The 21,432-nt window shown below is 38.0% G+C and overlaps 3 protein-coding genes, 1 non-coding gene and 1 pseudogene across 4 annotated transcripts; 2 read left to right on the plus strand and 3 right to left on the minus strand.

The window, feature by feature from the left end:
- Positions 1–913: 913 nt before the first annotated feature.
- LOC121801059 lies at positions 914–6,733 on the plus strand (annotated as a pseudogene).
- A 473-nt stretch (positions 6,734–7,206) lies between these two features.
- Positions 7,207–8,712, minus strand: LOC121799676 (thioredoxin H-type 1-like). Its single transcript, XM_042199114.1, has 4 exons — positions 8,327–8,712; positions 8,026–8,117; positions 7,593–7,715; positions 7,207–7,487 (listed from the first exon to the last, which is right to left on the minus strand). Exons 1-4 carry the CDS (start codon positions 8,415–8,417, stop codon positions 7,347–7,349), a joined length of 447 nt encoding a protein of 148 aa, XP_042055048.1. The 5' UTR covers positions 8,418–8,712; the 3' UTR covers positions 7,207–7,346.
- Positions 8,713–8,852: 140 nt separating this feature from the next.
- On the minus strand, positions 8,853–9,975 carry LOC121799675 (PLASMODESMATA CALLOSE-BINDING PROTEIN 3-like). The gene is made up of 3 exons (XM_042199113.1): positions 9,562–9,975; positions 9,438–9,471; positions 8,853–9,260 (listed from the first exon to the last, which is right to left on the minus strand). The coding sequence occupies exons 1-3, from the start codon at positions 9,869–9,871 to the stop codon at positions 8,969–8,971; spliced, it is 636 nt and encodes a 211-aa protein (XP_042055047.1). The 5' UTR covers positions 9,872–9,975; the 3' UTR covers positions 8,853–8,968.
- Positions 9,976–14,946: 4,971 nt separating this feature from the next.
- Positions 14,947–15,019, plus strand: TRNAK-UUU. Its single transcript has one exon. It is a non-coding gene; the product is annotated as a tRNA-Lys (tRNA).
- A 3,729-nt stretch (positions 15,020–18,748) lies between these two features.
- Positions 18,749–20,057, minus strand: LOC121801060. The gene is made up of 3 exons (XM_042200529.1): positions 19,635–20,057; positions 19,285–19,560; positions 18,749–19,183 (listed from the first exon to the last, which is right to left on the minus strand). Exons 1-3 carry the CDS (start codon positions 20,055–20,057, stop codon positions 18,749–18,751), a joined length of 1,134 nt encoding a protein of 377 aa, XP_042056463.1.
- Between the last annotated feature and the right edge of the window lie 1,375 nt (positions 20,058–21,432).

Genomic DNA, 21,432 nt, shown 5'->3' on the forward strand with positions numbered 1-21,432 from the left:
GAATGGCTGAGGTAGAAAAGATCTAAATAATAGCGAGCACTTGTGCTCGCAATATCTATAAAAATAAAACGCTGCATATATAATTGTTGGAATGTTGCATGAATATATTTTATTTTTGAATGCCGAGCACATTACGCGTGGTCGGAATCATCCGAGCACGTATCAAGTACTCGCTAATATATTTAACCACAATTCAGTCAATTCGCATGGCATGCATTGAATTTTTATACAAGTCTTTTATTTTGGCAAGCACGTTTAGGGTGGTCGGAATTATTCGAGCATGTAACATGTTCTCGCATATTCTGAAAAATATTTATTCAACATTCGCATGGCCATACATTGAATATTTATACATTTATTATGCCAGCATATTTCGAGTTGTCGGGAATCTTCGAGCACAACGCTTCCTTGACTTGAATTGCTCGTATGGCTCGCAGGTTAACGCCTTGATTGTCCAGAGCCTTTGTCCTAGCGACAAGGAGTTTAAACATTATTACATGAGGTGCCGAGTTCGAGCCCTTTTGACATCAGTTGTAATTTCCTCCTATCTATAGTATAGGAGTTTATTTGTAATTTCCTCCCTTATATAGGAGTTATTTATTTTTTTTAAAAGGTTAACGCCTTGGTTTATGATATTGCCGACCACCTTCAATCATGCTCGGTATGTTGCCGAGCACAATTGAAGGTGGTCGGCATTTTCCGAGCATAATTAACTGTGCTCATTATTGGTGCTCGGTAAACCGTCTTTTTTTTTGTCGTGACCTGGTATCAGCTTCAGAACAGACAACTAGCCCTATAAGGTGCTTTATTTATAATTTTTTTTTATTTTAACATAGATTGGTAGGTTTAATAAGTTTTAGTTTGTTTAAGTTAGAGTTTGAATCGAAGCATGGACATAATTTTATAGGCGGCTATGGAAAAGTTCACTCAGAAAATAGTTGGCATGATGAAGAGTGAGCAACTCTTTGAATCACAAGGAAGTCCTATTATACTCTCTCAGGTATCAATTTTATTATTTTAAGTAAGCATTGTTTATTTAAATTGATCATTTTCATATACGAGCCTAGAAAAAATATTGGAAAAACATATGACGAATAAAATACTAGTATAAATTGGATCTAGCGCTATTAAATCGTCAATGAATGTCAAAGTGCAATTTTTTAATGTGTCCATTGATAATCTCATTTCGGTGTTCTGGCTAATTATATATTGAACACTACAAGAAAGACTTTGCCATGATGCAACCGAGGCAAATTTGAGTTTTAAACAAACTTTCTTAATTCAGATTTAAATTTAGATATTCTTTATTAATCAATTGTTTCACTCACAAAAACTAACATATTTACTATACCTAATTGTTTTCTCATAACAAATACAGTTGTTTAGATATCTTATTGTCACGGTCGCCCTTACTAAGGATAGTAAAGACGGAGAAATCGTGACTAGGGAAGGGACTAAGGAGCGGGGAAGAAGAAGTAGAAAACAATGAAAGACAACATCTTAAACAAAGCTTCAAAAGAAAAGTTGTAATCGATTAAACAAAGCAGCGGGTTAGTATCTCAAGGTAATTAATGTCATAAAGTAGTGTAGAGCAAAACGAAAGACTTTATCAAGAACGATTCGAAACAAGACAGCGGAATAAAGAGATCTAGAGAGTCATAGGGAGACCCCTATGTATGAAGACACAACGCATCCAAATTTCCTAAGCCGACTCAACATCCATCGCAAGACCCCGCTCAACCTGCACATAAAGCAAACATATACAAGGCTGAGTATTTGATATACTCAGTGAACACACGCCAAAATATTTGATAAAAGTTATGTCATCCATACCATAGTGAACTTGAGTTTTAACATTTTAGAAAAGAAGTATCATCGAGTATCACAAAAACATTTTCATAGCCTGGCCAGGCAAAACAATCTCCCCACTTTCTCAACAATCAATCATTCACATCATCTTACCATAGTGCGATGAAAGTGTGGCCACACTATTCGCCCACGAGACCGGCCGACTAGCAAGGACGGCTCACGATCCTCTCTGTGTACACAGCCTGATAGGGTTTGCGGCCCTACTCAGACCCGAATTTGTTTATCATAGCCCTATAGCCTAATGGAGCGAACTCACAAATTAGGCATCAAGCACAATCTCAACATAGCCCTATAGCCTAACGGAGCAAGCTCAAACGAACTAGGCATCAGACAACAATCTCAACATCAAAACAATCACGGCATGACATAACACTTTAAACCACCCTTATAGCTCCACAATCATACTTTTGAAACGTAAAAGAGTTTAGTAAAGAAAGGCCACCTCGATTGCTTACAAACACGGTTCACAACTTTATTGAAATCATTGCTCTTCGTACCCACGTACGCACAACAACCCTTATCAACATCATAACCACATAATACAACACAATCAATTTTCTATCAACACATTACTCATGCATGCCCTATCATTCCTTTCATCGCTTTCTCATATTGCCCATCCCAACGTTCACCATCATAAACGATACGAACACTCAAGCATATATCAACGTATAACACATAGCCACATCATAAGATACGTTTTTTATTCACACATGTATCATTTATTCACTCAAAACTTGACAACAAGTATTATTTTAACATGACAGAAATCTGACAGAACTGCGCAGTCGTTTTGTAGAAATCATTAAAAATTCATCCGACCTCCGTTGGGGCTGAAATTTTATCACAACACAATAGACACATCAAATATCATCCAGTTAAAATTTAACATCAAAATCACATCTTTAGGTCGGTCAAATAAAAAACGAAACTTGCTGGACGAGAATATAAATTCTGACAGAACTTCGAAGTTAGCTTTAAAAATTCATTTAAAATTCATCTTTCGTCAAAAGAGGCTGAAATTTATACACAACACAGAAGACATCTCAAATTTTACTCAGTTAAAAATTCGTGCCAAAATAAGATCGTTTGGTCGGTCAAACACACGTCGGAATCTACTGTCCGAACACCACAGTTTTTATGCTTCACAAATTCGAATTAGGGTTTATCTATCATTCATCCAAACACATATATTCATGCTTCCAACACATAATCATGCTTCAAAAAGATCTCACAACCAAGTTCTCATATATTCACATATCATTCACCAACGAATCATCCACAACCTCACACATACACATACATAAACGCACATACACATACTTTCTCATTCAAACATCCTTCCCGACCGATTAATTTTTAGATCTATGATTTCTACACTCACTATATGCATGAGGGGATCAAGAAACATGGATTCAATGGCAAGAAGGAGAAAGATGAATCAAAGTATACATTTCTCTTGTAAAACAATCGGTAGGAATGACGAATGATGCCATTCTTCGATGAATCTTGAATTTTCAACTCCACAATGATGCAAGAACAAGGAATTGGTGAAGGATTGGTGGAGAAGGAGAGGAAGAGAGGAAAAAAATCGTGTGGGAGAGAGGAGAGGAAGAGAGCGGTGTGAATAATGAGGCTAGGGTTAGGGTTTGGCTTATTTATTCTCTAGGTTTAATCCCACACTTAAATAAAATAATTAAATTATGGGGGAATAAAATAAAATCCCACAATTAAAAATGAAAGTAGGCGTGTGGAATGGGAGAGATCAAGGAAAAAAAATACTTAAAACCTCAAATCAAATAGGAATAGGATTTAAATTTGGTAAGATATGGTAAGATTTAATTAGATTTTAATTCAAGGAATGAGACAAACAAGATACCAATTAAATCCACAAAATAATTCCTTCTCCTAATTACTAGGAGAAGTCGAAAATCTCAAGGGATGGACAAGGGGTCGAAAATCATGTAGAATAGCATAGGGATAATTTGGTTTGGATTTAATTTGGATAAATCTCCCAAAGCAATTAATTAAATCCAAGAAAGAAAGTATTATTTCCAATAAAGTATTATTTCCAATAAATATGAGGGCCGAAAATTTCAAATAAAATGGCTAGAATGATTATGCATGATCCCACTTAATTTAATTCACACATTGGAAGCTTAATCACATTAATTCACATAACTCACAACAACTAATTTCACATAATTAACTCAAACACATAGAGACTTAATTTCCACAAAAGAAATTCTTATTCAACATCCACATTAATAGAAATAGAAGTCGCAAAATTTCGGGGTGCTACACTTATACAATTATACCTATTTACACTGTAAATACCTTAAAAGTTTTACAAAGTGAATAATTTTATAGTAGTATTTTCTAACTCACTTATTGAGTATTGCAAGCTCAGTCTCTTTTAGCAAGTTGGATTCTTTTGGTGTAATGCAAGCTCAATCTAATTACATTTTTACATTTGCACTTTGGTGAATAGATTGAGAATGAATATGGGAGAGAAAGGACTGCACTTGGAGCAGCTGGAGATGCATACATGAATTGGGCAGCAAAAATGGCAGTTGGACTCGACACCGGAGTTCCATGGATCATGTGCAATGCCCCCGATCCCATCGTACATATTTCATCATCAATTTTGTCTAGGCTCATGTATTCTCAGCAGGGGAAGGTAGCTGTGCAGCTTTCCTTTCCAACTTCGACACCAAATACAACAGGCACTACAAATTGCCTCCTTGGTCCATCAGCATTCTGCCTGACTGCACAAATGTAGTTTTCAACTCTGCAAAGGTAGTTTAGTTATACTAAACATAGATTTGACTTATCCAGTTATCCATATATACGTTGAAAATATCATACATGTAACGGCTTCTGACCATTAAGGTTGGAGCTCAAACATCGCGCTATCAAATGGTGGAGACGTATCGTGAGGACACAACTGCACTAGAGGACGGCTCAGCATTCACCGCACCTGCCCTAGTAAAGCAGTTGAATATCACGAGGGATAGCAGTGATTATTTGTGGTACACTACCAGGTTCGTCTTTCCTCTCTGCTACTACGCTGTATCTTGTACAGTCTTCTCCAAATTATGATATGTAAATTGGTTTTCACAATACGGCGTCGACATAGCTACATCCGAGCAATTTCTTAGCAATGGGCAGAACCCTACTCTAACTGTGGACTCTCGGGGTCACGCCCTCCATGTCTTCATCAATGGAAATTTTGCAGGTACAAAGTTTTCTTTGTTGAAAACTATCATGATATATGAATCAATGTGTATGAAAAGTTGGTGTTAATATGTGAAAAGGTCATAAAACTATCGGGTTTTATGCTTACAGGATCTGCTTATGGGACTCGAACCAATACAAGATTCACATTCAGCAGAGCAGTAAACTTGAAAGCTGGCAAAAATAGTATTTCTCTGCTCAGCATAGCTGTGGGATTACCTGTGAGTTCTATTCCATTTGTTACTTTTAATATTTATATACATAGAAAGTAAATACTTAACTCTAAGAACTTAACGCATTTCTCAAAATGAAGAACACTGGATTGCATTTTGAGGACTGGACCGTGGGAGTTGGGCGAGTCGAGCTTAACAGCCTAGATCAAGGACGCAAAGATCTGACAAGGAAAACATGGTCCTACAAGGTAAAACATGTGGATATTAGGCTTGTTATAGTATCACATTTACACACATTCATACTTGAATGTTTACTGTAAACAGGTTGGACTAAGTGGTGAAAAGATGAATCTGGTCTCCCCATCCCAGGCTTCGTATGTTGAGTGGATGGCGATGGAAGCTATCGACCAAAATCATTAGCCCCTTAGATGGTACAAGGTACAGATGCAAGAACGTACATACAAACTGGTTTTTTAATACGGGGAGTCTTGTTTGCAATTGTCATATATGGTTAAAAATCTATTACACAGGTGAAAGCCCCGATCTGAATATTCATCTCAGAACATGGCCTTCACTAGTTTCAATGTTTTAATGGAGTTACTAAGCTAAGCGTTGTCTATATTGGAACTATGCAGGCATATTTTGACGCACCAAATGGAGATGAGCCGTTGGCGTTGGACATGGGAAGCATGGGGAAAGGTCAAGTGTGGATCAATGGACAAAGCATAGGTAGATATTGGACGGCTGTAGCAAATGGAACCTGCGGAGAGTGCCACTACACTGGTACATACCGGTCCCCTAAGGTGGTTGTGGCCTGCCAACTCAACGATGGTAAATTTCTACTACTTAACCATGGAAACACAAGAAAATCTAGTACCTTCTTACTAGTGGAAATACTATAATTTGCCTTAGGTACCATGTGCCCAGATCATGGTTGCAGCCAACACAAAATCTCATCGTACTAGTCGAGGAACTCGGTGGAGATCCATCAAGAATCTCTTTAGTTAAAAGAACCACAAGGAACGTCTGTGTTGATGCATATGAGCGTCATCCGATGGTAGCAAATTATCAGCTCGAGAGCGAGAGCACAAAGAGAATGCTTCACCAGGCCAAGGTGCATCTCCGGTGTGCCCGTGGGCAGACTATGTCAGCCATTACGTTTGCAAGCTACGGAACACCTACAGGAATATGTTCAAGTTTTAGGATGGGAAGTTGTCACGCGCAGAACTCCCAAGCTGTCATAGTAAAGGTAAGTTATTCTACACTGGTTCATTTACTATTCAATGAGAATGTGACTGATGTATACTTTGTTCGAATTCTGTCACAGATGTGCCTTGGGAAGGAAAGGTGCAAGCTATCAGTTTCAAATAGCTACTTTGGAAGTGATCCATGCCCTAATGTATTGAAGAAGTTGTCTGTTGAAGCTGTTTGCTCTAACACAACGTAAGTATGAACATTCCCAGAAAGAAATGTACAAAATTTTGAAGAAAGTTGCACGATCACGGTCTGCATCATGCAGACTGCAGAGAGTGGTATGGCTAGTTACACAAGGTCACTCACTAATCCACAAAGTTTTTTACTAGTTCGGCTAGTAGATATATAGCAGTGTAGAATTTGTTTGTGTTATAGCTATCTTATAGAAAATTTGATTTTCTGATCCCAAAAATAGTAGACAGAAGGGTTCTCATGCTCTGAGAACAAATGTTGTTGCATTCTCAATTATTCACATTTCTATTAGTTTTGTATTTAGACTATTCCATTTTAGAATTACAAAAGGCGAGATTTTATCGTTTTGTGATGTCTTCACTTTCTGTGGGACGGATGGAATATCGGGACTACTCTAAATCCATGATTGTTCATCTCATCAGAATCTCCATCATTTATGGATATCAAGTTTCATGAACATAAAATCATTAAAGAAGAAAAATGAAAAAGGAACTCTTTCTAAAATAAATCAATCCTTCACAAGATTAACAAGAAGTGACACATAAAAGAGATGGATAATTCCTGATATAAGGTTCAAGCACATATGAGAAAGCGGATTTTATTGAGAAGCCACAGTTATGTTTAAGCAACAACAGTTCCATGTTTAGTGATTTTTGCCTGCAAATCTTCCTTTCTTGCACCAACAACCCTGTCAATTTCCTTTCCTTCTTTAAGGAACACGAAGGTCGGCATGGCCTCAACTCCAAATTCTGCCGCCACAGGCTGGGAAACAGTGTGAAATACTAATCACTAACTATACTGGAAAAGAAATCCTTGAATTACATAAGAAATGTACAAAGGAATGCAGTAAAGTAAGGCAGTAAGCACCTTGAGTTCATCCACATCAACTTTGGCAACGATGATGTGTGGTGTCTTCTTGGCAATCTCAGCCAAAATAGGGGCGATGAAACGACAAGGTCCACACCATGAAGCAGTGAAATCAACAACAACCTGATAAACAATTCTGTCTCAGATAACAAAACTTACTGCAAAATGCAATAATTAATTCAAATTCCTAGCTAACTAAGCTTCCAATTCACATTAAAAAAAATTCTAATTTCCGAGTTTGAAACCCTAATCACCGAAGCGACATTAATCTAGCAAAGTAAGGAATGATGAATCCAATCCTACTGCTTCCAAACAAAGACACTAGTAAACAAAAACGTAAATTCCACACATTCAATCAAACACTGAACAGACATGGGTATAAAACAGAACGAAAATGAGGGAACCAAAAAACATAAGAGAGAGTGAGGGTTACGAGTTTCTTAGATTCGACGCCTTTCTGGAAAAGCTGCTTCCATTCGTCGACGGAGTTGGTGGCGATGACTTGTCCTTCCTCGGCGGCCATTTCTTCGATTGTTGATTTGTCGACGATAACAAACTTACAAGTTAGAAGCGTGAACGGAATACAATGAAGCTAGCTAGGTATTTATAGTTTTTCAGTGAGACAATTGAAATAATACCGTAATTATATTAAGTGTGAGATAATTCCATCACTTGTTGAATAACGAGATCAGAGATTGTGTGGAAAAATATTAAAAGATAAGAAAATACATTACCAGCACAAGATTTGATCGTATGAATCTTGAGGAGCAAAACAAGGACACTTGCCAAATGTGTCATATCCCCCGCTAACCTGAATATATTCATCTTCTCCTCTCTCAAGAATATGCAGTTTAGTTAATAAACAAAGCCAGAAAATAGATCTGGCGGCAATTGGGCAGTAATTTGTCTTCGTTTTCAGTCGTTGAGACTCAACTGAAACGAAGATCTCTGTTGGTAGCTTTGATGAAATTTCATTTTCAGTTGAATAATTTTACTGAACTACTTTTGCATTTTCTGGAGAGTTTTGCTGTTGTCCCGAATTTCATTTCATTTCATTTAATTTAATGCAGACGAAAATTGGAGTAATAAAATTGCATACAGCACTCGATTTGTACTTTTTTTTTGTGTTAGAAGGGTAAAAGGTAACACGTCTAGTCATCTACTATGATAGGAAGGAAGTCATACGCAAACTGTCAAGTCCAATAATCGAATGTAGCTATGCACTATGGGACTGGATCAAAAAACAGATTAGAAATCAAATAAAATCAAATCAAATTTTGCGAAATTTCCATTTTGTAATAATGAAAAATAAGAGAAATATACAGTAGTAAAGTAGAGAGCTAAGCCTAAGCTAGTCTCTTGACATTCAACAAATGTTAATAAATGTATGAATCTATATCATTGTTTGGAAGAAAAAGGAGCAAAAAAATGGCATAAATGATGGAGAATATGCTCCTTTCTAAGCAAATGAGTGAAGCGTTTGATAAGGGGGACTCGGCCACTACACTTCCCATCCCTGGAGTTAGGCCCCCTCCGCCACCACCACCACCACCACCGTACAAAGGTGGAGCTGTGGTGGCCCCTGGTGGCGGAAGTGGTTCCGTTAGAGTCGGTGTTGAAGTTGGATTAGTTGTGCCGCTGGGTGTCGACACCGTCCCACCTGCATTGCTGAAAAATTGAAGATCCTAGTAAATTACTAGTACAACAAATTTGAGACATTTAAATAAACATTTAGAAATACTAGTAGCTAATTACACTTGAATAATTATATCTCCAAGCTTTAAGGTGATAGTAGCATAGGTTCATATCTCACATATAGTAGTAATCAAATAAATTGTGGAGTACCTTGGTGATGAGGGGTAATTACATGATCCATAGCCTACAAAAAGAATTTTTTTTTTAAAAAAAATCAGCAAGTATAAAACAGAATAACAAACAAAGAGCAGAGACTTAGAAAAAAAGAGCAGACTTGGATCGGTGGTGGCGATGGCGGCGGCACCGGCGAAGGAGCAGGCGGTGGGGTCGTTGGTCCTCTTGCGCTGGTAGTAACTGTTGATGGCATAGGAAGCGTGTGCAGGCAAAGTGTTGGGAAGGTAGCAGAGGCCGGAAGACTGAATGGGGGCGCAGTCGGCGCCCGTGCTGCATGCGTAGTCCAGAGCTCTTTGCATAACCTGTTCGCTCGCGTCGCTCCTCACTACGCACCACGTGCTTGCTGCAGCCGACAAGGTGGCGCCGAGTAACAGCGCCACCGCTTTGAATGCGAAGAGTGTCGCAGCCATCGGGAGAAAAGGTAAGGGCAGAGCGAGTGTGAATGGAAGGGGTGAGTTTATGTATCTTTTTGCTTTGTTTTTTTTTGGGTGGTTTTTCTTTTCTTGGTTTTATTTGCTTTATGTGTTTGTATATCCCTTTTGTTCTGTTTTATTTTATGTAGTGTTTTTGCTTTTGCTTAGGAATTCAAGACTGGTTTTGGGGCTATCACATTCAATCGTCAATAAAGTTTTCAATCCAGGTTGGCCTCATTTTGGGCTTTTCTTTTTTAATTTCATTTTATTTAATAATAGTGCCAACTTTATAAATAGCCATTTTGTTGTAGTAAAGATAAAAAAAAGTAAGAAAACATATAAATGAACTAATTAAAATTGTCAAATCATGTATCAATCTATTTTATATTGTTGTGTAACTTTTAATTTTGCAGAACTATACGATTTCGTGTAATTATTAAGGATTTGTGATCTCATGTTTTAATGAACTTGATAGAGTGCTGCATGGCTACGTTGGGTTTTTGAATTTTGAAGAGTAAATATATACATATATGCACATTTTAAATGTTTTCTTGCAAAATAACATATGTATTAATAACTCTAATATTTTCTCTCCTTGTCTAATTGCAGGCGGATTAAAATTTACGTTTACATCTAATTAAAGATACAGTTTAAATTTTGAACAATAACTTTTTGCTCATTTTGTAATAAGACTTTGTTTCCAGTTTTGACCAGCTACTCAATGCCCTTTTGGCTTTTGTATACTCCAGTGGATTCCATATTCCCAAAAAATACAAAGCAAAAGCAAAGAATTCATGTGGAATCTGATACTGAAACGAATTGGACATATTTTGAATGTAATTGTTGCTTTTCTGTATCTCAAAATTTTATTTAAGGAAATGGAAATTCCATCTGGCCAGTTGGGATTCTATCATTCTATGATTCTCAGCATAATGTCTTCTAAAAAATTTCTAAAAAATTCATTAGATTATGTAATATTCGATGGTGGTTCTAGGCTCTATCAGTTTATAAGAGTAGAAAAACTTCATTAAATTTGACATTTTGAGCTGTTGTCACCGACTCCACAATATTGCAATTTCCAAAGCCTTAGTGGTTGTGGCTCACTTCCTCTCCGTCTTCTAAAGTCTGCAATGATTCGTCAATATATTCGATCCTATAAGTTATGTTTTATGGATCCGCGAAATTTATATTTAAATATTAAATATTTCATTTAATATTATTTTTTAATAATAAAATAAATAATACTATTATATTAATATTTAAGTAGTGCTAGCTTCGTTAATAAAATATAAACATGCATTAGCTTGTAAATATGTATTATTCATTTAAAAATATAAAATCATTGTAAAATATTATATACATTCAAAATCATCGTATATATTATATACAAAAGTGATATAAGTAGAGCGCTAAATATATTTTTAAAATATTTAAAATATTTATTTTGTTAGATAGAGAATAATTAAGATGCATGGATCACAAATTATCTACTTTAGGACAAAAATTTTTTAGCACAAGATTAAAAATGATTTTAACTAAAGAATAGATATAACAACATAATATATGTAAATTAGTAAAAGTTTTAGATTTCATAAAGTATTTAAAGGTATTATTTTGATAATAAGAAGAAATATGAATTGATAAAATAAAAAAAAGTAGAAAATGAAAAAAAAATGTTATTATTGAGGGTAGAACAGTAGACCTCTTAGTTAAAAACTCAACAATCAAACAATTGGAGTACTACATTTCTTATGATATTTATTGAAAACAAATATATTTCTACACTTCACGGAGGGGACGGGTATGCTATTTTCGACTCGATTTAAGGGAAAATTTAGTCTCTCAGGTAAAAAAATCATTGGACTTTGATTCGGCAATAAAACTATATTTAATGTGAGGTCCATTCTTCGTCAAGAATTTGGTGAAACAACAAATCAAATAAATATAAAACCTGCACCCTCAAAGTTGATGTACATTGGAGTAGTGATTGAGTTTGAAGTGCAATACAGAAAAAAGTATTAATGTCCAGTTCAAAAACCGTGTCAAAGTGCAAAATAAGGTAATACTCCAATTCAAACGCAACTTTTCAAAATACAAAAAAGGTACTACCAAATTATTTTAACCACCGACTGGATTTTTTTATTTAAAATTAATTACGAATCTGTACTATAGACATAATTGTTTTTATTTTATTTTTATTGTTATCATATTAAATCTGGAAGCATGCCGCTAATCCTAGCAAGATCTTTGTCTCTTCGATTTTCGATAACTATACGTAAATTAAATTTTTTGTTTCGGTCTTTAAATATTAAAAAAAGAAGTAAATTTCTGTTGAACCACAACATACTTTTTTCTCATTTTTAGTACTTATTTTATTTTTTATGGATTTTTTATTTTTAAATGTTAAAAGAATAAAAGCTATAAATTTAATTATGAAAATGACTTATAACTAAAAGTACCAGCAAAAAAAAATTACTTTAAATGAAAATTCAATACTGGACCGCAACTAAAAAAAATCAATCCTACAAAATATTAAGAAGGTAAATATAACAAAAAAATAATAAAAAAGGGTTCAAAAATGACGTATAATAAAATTGGATTGTGAGAAGAAATAAAAAGTGATTATGTATATCATATGAAATCTAATAAAGATTAATATGTTAATGATATACATGGAGAAACTAGACTAGATCTGTTTTCCAAAATTACAAAAAATCAAAATTTATTATATTACTATATTATAATGGGTAAAATTCTCCATATACTAATACTATTAAATTTATGATTAATAGTACTAAAAATTAAAAAATAAAATAATGGAGTAGTACATAAATAAATGTGTCTATAAAAAGTCAACTACATCTACAAATACTAGTACTAGAGTTACCCACATATTGTGTTCATCCAGTTGTTGGCAATACACATCGCTCTGTAAACGCGGTGCGTCTTCTCCTACAGCTACTGCTCCTGCTCCGGCGTCGTTTCACCATGACTCATATCCTTCTCTTTTGATAATTGTGCACCGATTTGTTTAGATTTTCGATATCGTCAAAAATTCAAAATATAAGTCTTCTCTAATTGCCAAACCCTACGGATTTTAATTAATTTTTCTATGCCATCTTTTTTATTTTCTCTAATTTTGTTATTGTTGTTGTTATATTCTTAACTGTACCTCACGAGGAAATCAAAGAGAAAAGGATCGTGAAAGGGCTCAAGCTCGTAATGCCAAAAACAAAAATAAAGACGACGGTTTGACCCCCGAGCAGCGTCGTGAAAGGTGCCCCCTCTTTACTTTGTTTTCATATTCTATTTTTGCAAGATTCAATTTTTCTTTATTTTAATCAAGTAGTGTTATTTTTGCTATTATCTGAATGCCATGGTGTTTTCGTGTTGTATAGAATATGGTGTTATGCATTAGGATTGACCGAATTCATTTTGTTCCCAGCCTCGTGATTTGAAATTCTTTGTAATGTTTGAGGTTGGTTCTATATATATTTAGAACCAGCCTTGTTCCTTTGTTGATGTGTTGATTTATACCTATCTGCATATCTGGATTTTGTTTCTGTAAATTCTGTACAAATATGTGAATTTGATTGATTAATGTTTAGATTTGATATCTTGATGATCTTTTTTTTACCAAACATGTGATTTGATTGTTTATGATTGGGATATGGTGTCATTCTTGCTGTCACATTGGACATTTTAGATGAATTTATGTTCAAAGATTTGATTTTGATTCTTTATGATTGAGAATACTAGCTCCTACTCCTTCCGTCCCCTACAAATAGGAACTTTTTGGAGAGATGATAGACAGAAAAGTGTGTTAATGGAAAATGGGTCTCACCTCATTACAAAGAAAGAAATTTCCTTAAATAGAAAGTTTTTATTTTTAGGGGATGGAATAAAATGGAAAGGGCTTCTATTTTTAGGGGACGGAGGGAGTATTATACTTGCTATCGGATTTATGGCACTCGCATATTCAGTTATTTTTTTGTATTTTGATCTTTTATCTAATGATATTATGCCTTCGTGTCTGCCTTGTGATCAAAACAGAGACGCAAAGGCGCTTCAGGAGAAGGCTGCGAAGAAGGAAGCCCAGGCAGCAGGGGGTAGTGATGCTGGAGGTAAGAGCACAAAAAAATAGGGAACCTCTCGTTGATGATTTTCTCCATTCGTGCTCTTGTAACTCCCTTGCAGACTCTTCTGTGTTTTCATATGTAACGGTAAACTATCATTTTTCTTGCACTCTTTTGCAATGGAGTATAAGTGAAGAAATACTACAATTGCTATGTGTTACTACTTTTTTTTTTAAAGTTTTGAGTTTAGTTACCGCTAGCACACACACACACTCTTGTTCAGTGTTGAGTTTCTTTAAATAGAAGCATGCTCGTAGATTTAGTGTGCGGGTGATATACCTTTGTTTTTAAGTCACGCCTAAACAAGTTGGTTTACTTTGAGTAGCAACACTTTGTGACTGGATGGTTAATTTCAGTTCCTAGAAAAAAGAAAAATTCCAAGTTAGTAAATTTTGTATTTTCATTTTTATGTTATTCTAAATGTCAGATTTGAAAGGTTTCCATGTTCATATGATGTGAAAAATAAAGGAGCACTGTTATTGATTTCATATACAAAGTTAAATACACGGTTGATCAGTGTTTGAGTATACAAATGCAGCAATTCGACGATACCTGTAGTTGGAGTGATTTGTTTAGTTTAGGCTGTGAGTACCCATACGTTTTGTTAGCAACTCAACAAGGCAAGAAGTGTTTAGAGAAGAAAGACACAAGTATGATATCCGTATAAGGGACATGGAGTCAAAAGAGTCAAGTACTACTCCTATTTAACACAACGTCTGACTTATGTTAACTACACTAAGATATCCGTATTAGACTATTTACCCTTAATAGATCTTGTGCAATATATACAGTAATAAAAATAGGGTATTGATCTTGTTCTTTTGGGTATCTAATAGAGAGTAGTGTTGTAGGAGTCAAGTTAATTTTTCACTATCCACCTTTTCCAAATAAAAAAAAGGACCTCGTTTGACTTTATTAACAAAAATATATTGTATAGCCGTCTTAGCTCAGCTGGTAGAGCGCGTGGCTTTTAACCACGTGGTCGTGGGTTCGATTCCCACAGACGGCGGCGGTATATACACATTATTTTTGTATAGCAGTAATTATATTTATACGGAGTAGTTTTTTTTAAAAGGAAATACTTAAATTTTTATGTAAACAAGTTTACAAATCTGAGATTCCCTACTTTGAGTCACGGCTTCCACAATCGATGTGTTTGAGTCACGGCTTCATATTCCGTGTCTATAATAGTACATTGTAAATTTGTAACTATATACGTAACATTTTTGGAATATAACACAAAATCCTATAAAAGATATTCACTGCATTTTGCATATGTTGTGTGTTGTAAATGGATTCGACTTATATTGAAGTAAGGGCATCCGCAATGGGCGGACGATGGCGCGCATAGTCCGCGCCATCCATCGTCCGCACCCATTGCGGGTGCGCGCCATAGGGCGCGGACGATAGTCGCGCCCTATACTTCGGTCGCGGAGGATAGCGCGGACGATGGCCATCGTCCGCCCCATTGTAGAGGTCGCGGACAATGGCACACGGTTTCGTTTTTTTTATAAATACCGTTCATTTGTAACATTTCATTTCACTCGATTTCATTTTCGAAACTTACATTTACATAATTACTACGAAATGGATTCAAGCCCCAATAGTCCTACGTTTAGCGCAGGGGCGCATTGGCCGGGTACAGAACCAGGCGATTATCGTTCGTTCGACACCAACACCCATTACGATCCCGATTTCAGTACGGAATCGTATGGGTTGTCTGACATGGAGCCGTCTCCGCACCGCCCAACCGCAGCGGCCGATCCCGACCCGCCGCGACCGCTTCTGCCCCAGCCAGAAAGAAGCGGAACCGGCAGCGGATGCAGAAGTTGTCGTCTCCCGGTGATTGCGATGAGTACGCCCCCGGCCATACGAACTACAACGACGACGAAACTCTCACTTTGGCCCGGTGTTGGGTAGATATATCGGAAGATCCGATATTCGCGAACAACCAGCGACAGATCGCGTACTGGGAACGCATCGCGGACCTCTACAATTCGGTCAAGCCGCCGACCGCGTACAAGCGCAAGCGTGAGCAACTCCGCAAGCACTGGGATCAAGTCAAGAAGCAAGTGAACTTGTACGCGGCGGAGTTCGAGAAGTTCACGCGGTCACAGGGGAGCGGTGAGAGCTTGAGCGACGTGCGCGCTAAAGCGCTGTTGTCGTACCGGTCGATGTACGGCGACTTCAAGCACGAGGCCATCTGGGCGCTCTTGAGAGACAAGCAGAAGTTCCAAGGTGGAATTCTGCACACTGGTGCACCGAAGAGGACGAAGACCACTGAAGCTGGTGATTACACGAGCAGCGGCAGCGGCAATCACCCGGTTGACCTCAACCGGACGTACATGGATGAAGGGAGTTCCGGCACACCGGTGTCCGTCCGGCGTCCTCCCGGCGTCAAGGTTGCGAAGGCCAAGGGGAAGGCGACCGCGACCTCATCGTCGACCGCTGCAACCCAAGCTCCGGTCCCGATAGAGCTCCCGACCCAGACGGCCACCGCGTTTGAGTCGTTAGCAACAGCGTCGATGGCAAGGACGATGTTGCAGACGCACAGGGCCCTCAAGAAGTGTACCGACCCCGACGAAGCCGAATATCTCCGGGCGTTACTCGATGAGCTGCGTCGGAAGTTGGGAATTGGTCCGACTTAGTTTTTTTTATTAGTTCAATGATGTAACTTTTTTTATTAAAACTTCGCCGTTTGTTATTTAGACCGTTTTTTATTTACTCGTTACTTGTTATTTGAAAACAGTTAAATTAATTAAACAAAACAATAAAATGATGATGTGGCGAGCCATAGGGCGCGCCTTAGGGCGCCCCACTGCAGGTGGGGAGGTAGGAGGATAAAACTCCTGACGTGGCGCGCCATAGGGCACGCCTTAGGGCGCCCCATTGCTAATGCTCTAACATATTTTAAGGGAATTGAAGTTATTATACATGAAACTGAATTATTTTACGTTAATAGAATAAAATCACAAAGGTAATACAAAAATGATGGATGTTTTTCTGTTGAAGAACAAATTTCTCATATCCCACATGTGTAAACTACATTTAGGAAAAATGAAGTGCAGATGGCATGTGTTGGTACAACAAAATATTACATGTGGCGATCTGTCTTGTTGTGTGTAGCTTTGCAGATAAATAAAGGAGAATGAAATGTCTGAATTAATAATAGAGTACAACTCCTTTTTGGTCCAAAACATATGGTCAAATTACGAATTTTGTCCGTAACATTCATTTTCAGGTTTTCGGGTCCATAACATACGAAAATCGCTCTCGCTTAGGTCCTTTTTGGACGGGTCCGTTAAAATACGCCAGTCAACCGTTAATTAGCAAAAAATTGACTAAATTAAATAAAAATTACCAAAAATTACCAATTATCTTTTTTCTTAAAAAGACTAACATTTATTAATTGTATTAAGAAATAAAAAATACAGACTTTAATGCCACTCTCTTTCTTCCCCACACAATCATCGAAGAACCATAATTCTTCGTCTGGTTCCCCCATCCCTGCAACACACCGACAAACCGTTTGAAATGCATCGGTCGACTTCCAGCGGCAATTCCGGCGACAACGACGGTTGGAGCGACCTTCGATTTAGGACCCTGCGCCGGATTTTGTGGAAATCCGACGATAAACCGTTTTGTCTGATGATCCTAGTTTTGTCTGAATTTTGTACTTTGAGTTCGATGCATTTGCGAGCTAGCTTGCTTGCTTCTTCTTCTTTGGCATTCGAACATGTTCTTGTTCGAAATTAGGTTTTGAATTTTGGGGCATAAATATGCAAAAAATATACATGCAAAAGCCATCCTTCATATTCATAAAGTACTTCAAATTGGTCCTAAACAAACGTTACGTTACTTGCAGCTAGTTGCATCTTCACATACTGTTTTGTCTGAATTTTGTATTTTGAGTTCAATGCATTTTTGAGCTAGATTGCTTGCTTCTTCTTCTTAGGCATTCGAACCTGTTCTTGTTCGAAAGTGGGTTTAGAATTTGGGGCATAAATATGCAAAAAATATACATGCGAAAGCCATCCTTCATATTCATAAAGTACTTCAAATTGGTCCTAAACAAACGTTACGTTACTTGCAGCTGGTTGCATCTTCACATACCAAAACAAAACAACACACAAATCCAAAAACCAACAATCCAGCAACAGTGAAGAAAACCAGCAAGTATTCATTGTATATGTTACATGACAAAAAACCATCACACTAAATCAATATGTTTTCTTCCCTCCTTTCTTCTTCCGAGTGAGTGAGGATGAACCGCGTTTCTTGTTGAAAGGGTTAGAGGACGAGGCACCGCCTTCGGGAAGCATGTTCGCGATCGTACTTTGACAACGTGCCCTATTGTGTCCCGGCTGGCGGTACAAACTGCACTTTGGTTGTTCCTCGGCAAGATTCCGCTTCTTTCTCACAGTTGGCTCTACAAAACAATAATCAATGAATCAAACTAATTTTGTGAACATATTATAGCACAACAAATAAAAACTCAGAATTCAAGAAGAGTCAATGTTAGTGAAATACCATTAGGCGCATCGGCAGCATCAGTGGCTTGGGGACATCTCCTCTTGTTGTGTGTTTTTTTACCACAAAGACGACAACTGTAATCTGCCATCAGGTCCTTCTTAGACATTTTCTTCCCTCCATCATCCTCCTCTCGGAATTCAACAAGGCGACGGGCTAATCGTGTTGTCTTTGCTTTGGCTTTACGTATCTCGACCTGCTCTTGAACTCACTTCATCCTTGATCCCTTAGGCCGTCCTGGTAGTCTTCTAAGGTCCGGTGGAACAATATCTGGGTGTGGAGTCTTCGGCCACATATCCGGTTCATGTAGCGGGTAGATCACACCTGCATAGACCTGTCGGAACGTCTCCGTTGAGTAGCAAGTAGGTATGAAAGACTCTACGGTCTCTGATGATGACTGGATGGCAGTACATGCGTGTGGGCATGGCAGCCCCGTCCGCATCCAACTCCTACAGCTGCACGTCCTTTCCCTTAGATTGACCACGAATTGTTCATTGACTTTTGTATTCACTTGATACAGCCATTCATCTGCCTCCCTCACCAAACAGTCTCCAACTTTGCTCTTCAACTTCTCGATCTTCTTCCGTATCTTGGGGCCGACACAGTCCTCGAGCCTTGAGCCATCTTTCGCCGGGTTGTGAATCTGTCCATCAGATACATACGGATGCATTCCAGCATACCATATAATGGCTTATCACGTGCAAAAAGTAAAACCCGGTTATAGCACTCCGAAATATTATTCACGAGTATATCACATTTGGCCTCAAAACCGAAGAATGCTCGGCTCCAGTGCTCCTTTGAAGTATGTGTGGTCAGCCACGTGTGTGCTCCAGAGTTTAGTTGCTTGATTTCATCCATGACCCTGTCAAAGGCATATTCAGTCGTCGCACGAGCGGCTTCCCAAATCTTGTCCTTCAACGTTGTCGAGGTGAACACCTTCCGGAAGTTATTATGCATATGCCAAGCACAGAAGCGGTGTTCGGCCATATGGCAGCAACTCCGTACCGCATTGATCAACCCCTGCCAACATAGTAAATTATGCATAAGTCCATAATTAGCAACTGTGATTATGATAACTTTCAGAGTATATATACCTTTTGTCTATCCGATATAAATGTCCACTTGCTTGAGTCATTGATTTCCAAATCCCTCACTAAAAAATCCAGGAACCAGATCCACGTCTCTGTACTCTCGACGGCTACAACGGCAAATGCAATGGGAAATATCTGATCGTTCGGGTCTAATCCAATGGCAGTCAATAGTATGCCCTTCCCTTGCCCCCTCAGGTGGCATCCATCCAGACCCACAATACATCTACAGTGTTGCTTGAATAACGTTTTGCACGCTTCATAGCAAATATAAATGCCAGAGAACTTCTCAGTCCCATCTGACAGCCGCCTCGTAGCTAGCTTAACGGTGCTCCCTGGATTAGACCTAATAATCTCCTCCATGTAATCATGCAACCTCTTGTATTGCCTGATTACATCACCCTCGATCACCTTCCTCGCTTGTGCCATTGCACGCTGTGTCTTTCCAAATGATATGTTAATCTTCAACTCGCATTTGACTTTTTCAATAAATTAAAGAACTGTCATTCCCGGGAAGATTCGTATATCCTCTTTAAAGTACTTGGATAAGAACCTGAAATTTATACAAATAATGACATTAATGAACTGAGAATTAACTAAGTGAAATAAATCAATAAATTATTGGACTAAGTACCGGGCGTTAGCGCAGCCGTGGTTGTAAGAAGAACCTCCACACGTGTGTGTTAGCTTCAACCTTGAAATCTGCCAGCAACCAATAGTAGGCCTATGGGCTAGGGTAATCTTCCAAGGACAACCCGCTTTACGCTTCTTACTCCTTTCCAACCCACGACAAACGGCAATGCAGCGTATTTTATCGTTCTTCAACAGCCTCAACTTCTTACCCTCCTTCACTCCTTCATACCGGATAACTTCTTTGAAATCATTCTTTGAGTTGAAGCGCAGACCTATTTCCCATCTTGGATCATTAAAGTCTGTGGCAGGCTTGAATCTTCGGCTCACAACCTGGGGCATATCTGGGTCACCTTCACCACCCAAATCATCCTCACTCTCACCTTCACTAGGTGAATCAGTCGGTAGGTTGTCACTTGAAGCTTCCTCATCCCGATCCTCAATGACTCGCATTGATGCCACCACATTCTTCCATCCCTGAACTTGTGCCGCCATGATTTCGTCCTCCTCCTTGTCGCTTAAATCATAGTCGCTGTCGAAAAATGTAGGAACATCATCATCAACCGTTTCCGTTTCCTTTTCCTTTTCCTTTTCCTTTCCCTTAGACCTTGTGATCAAACAGCCGCACCAATCCATTCTCCGAGGTCATCCTTGGCCACAGGTAGAAGTACTCCAAACCACTGACATCTACCCCTCGTTTCTCCAGAGCATCATCAACCTCCAGTTTTGACCACTTGTCCATATCGCATTTATGAATGTAATCACACTCACCATTTACATACCGCTTTCCACCCCCTTCCAATGTCTCCATAACACCATTGTAGTGGATCCTTGTAGTGAATGTATCATCTATAAGCAAAGGTGTCAACCATAAGTAAACAATAAAAACATAAAGTGGTCCAACATTTATACAGAACAAACCCTATTAGTCCAACACATATCAAGACAAAAAAATTCATCTCTGTCGTCTGGTTTCCCTACAACTAGACCATCCACTTGTTTTCCCCACCACCAATCCAATCTATATTCGTGGGACCACACTTACATACATATTCTATGGGACCACAATTCAATATATTCCAATTATTTTAAACCCTAGTTTTTTACATGCAACGAATAACTCATATGCTCAGTTCGAAACTAACCTTCTCGAAGTGGATTTCGAGGGCGTGGA

This window comes from Salvia splendens, chromosome 4 (genome assembly GCF_004379255.2).
Source record: "Salvia splendens isolate huo1 chromosome 4, SspV2, whole genome shotgun sequence".
NCBI lineage: Eukaryota > Viridiplantae > Streptophyta > Magnoliopsida > Lamiales > Lamiaceae > Salvia > Salvia splendens.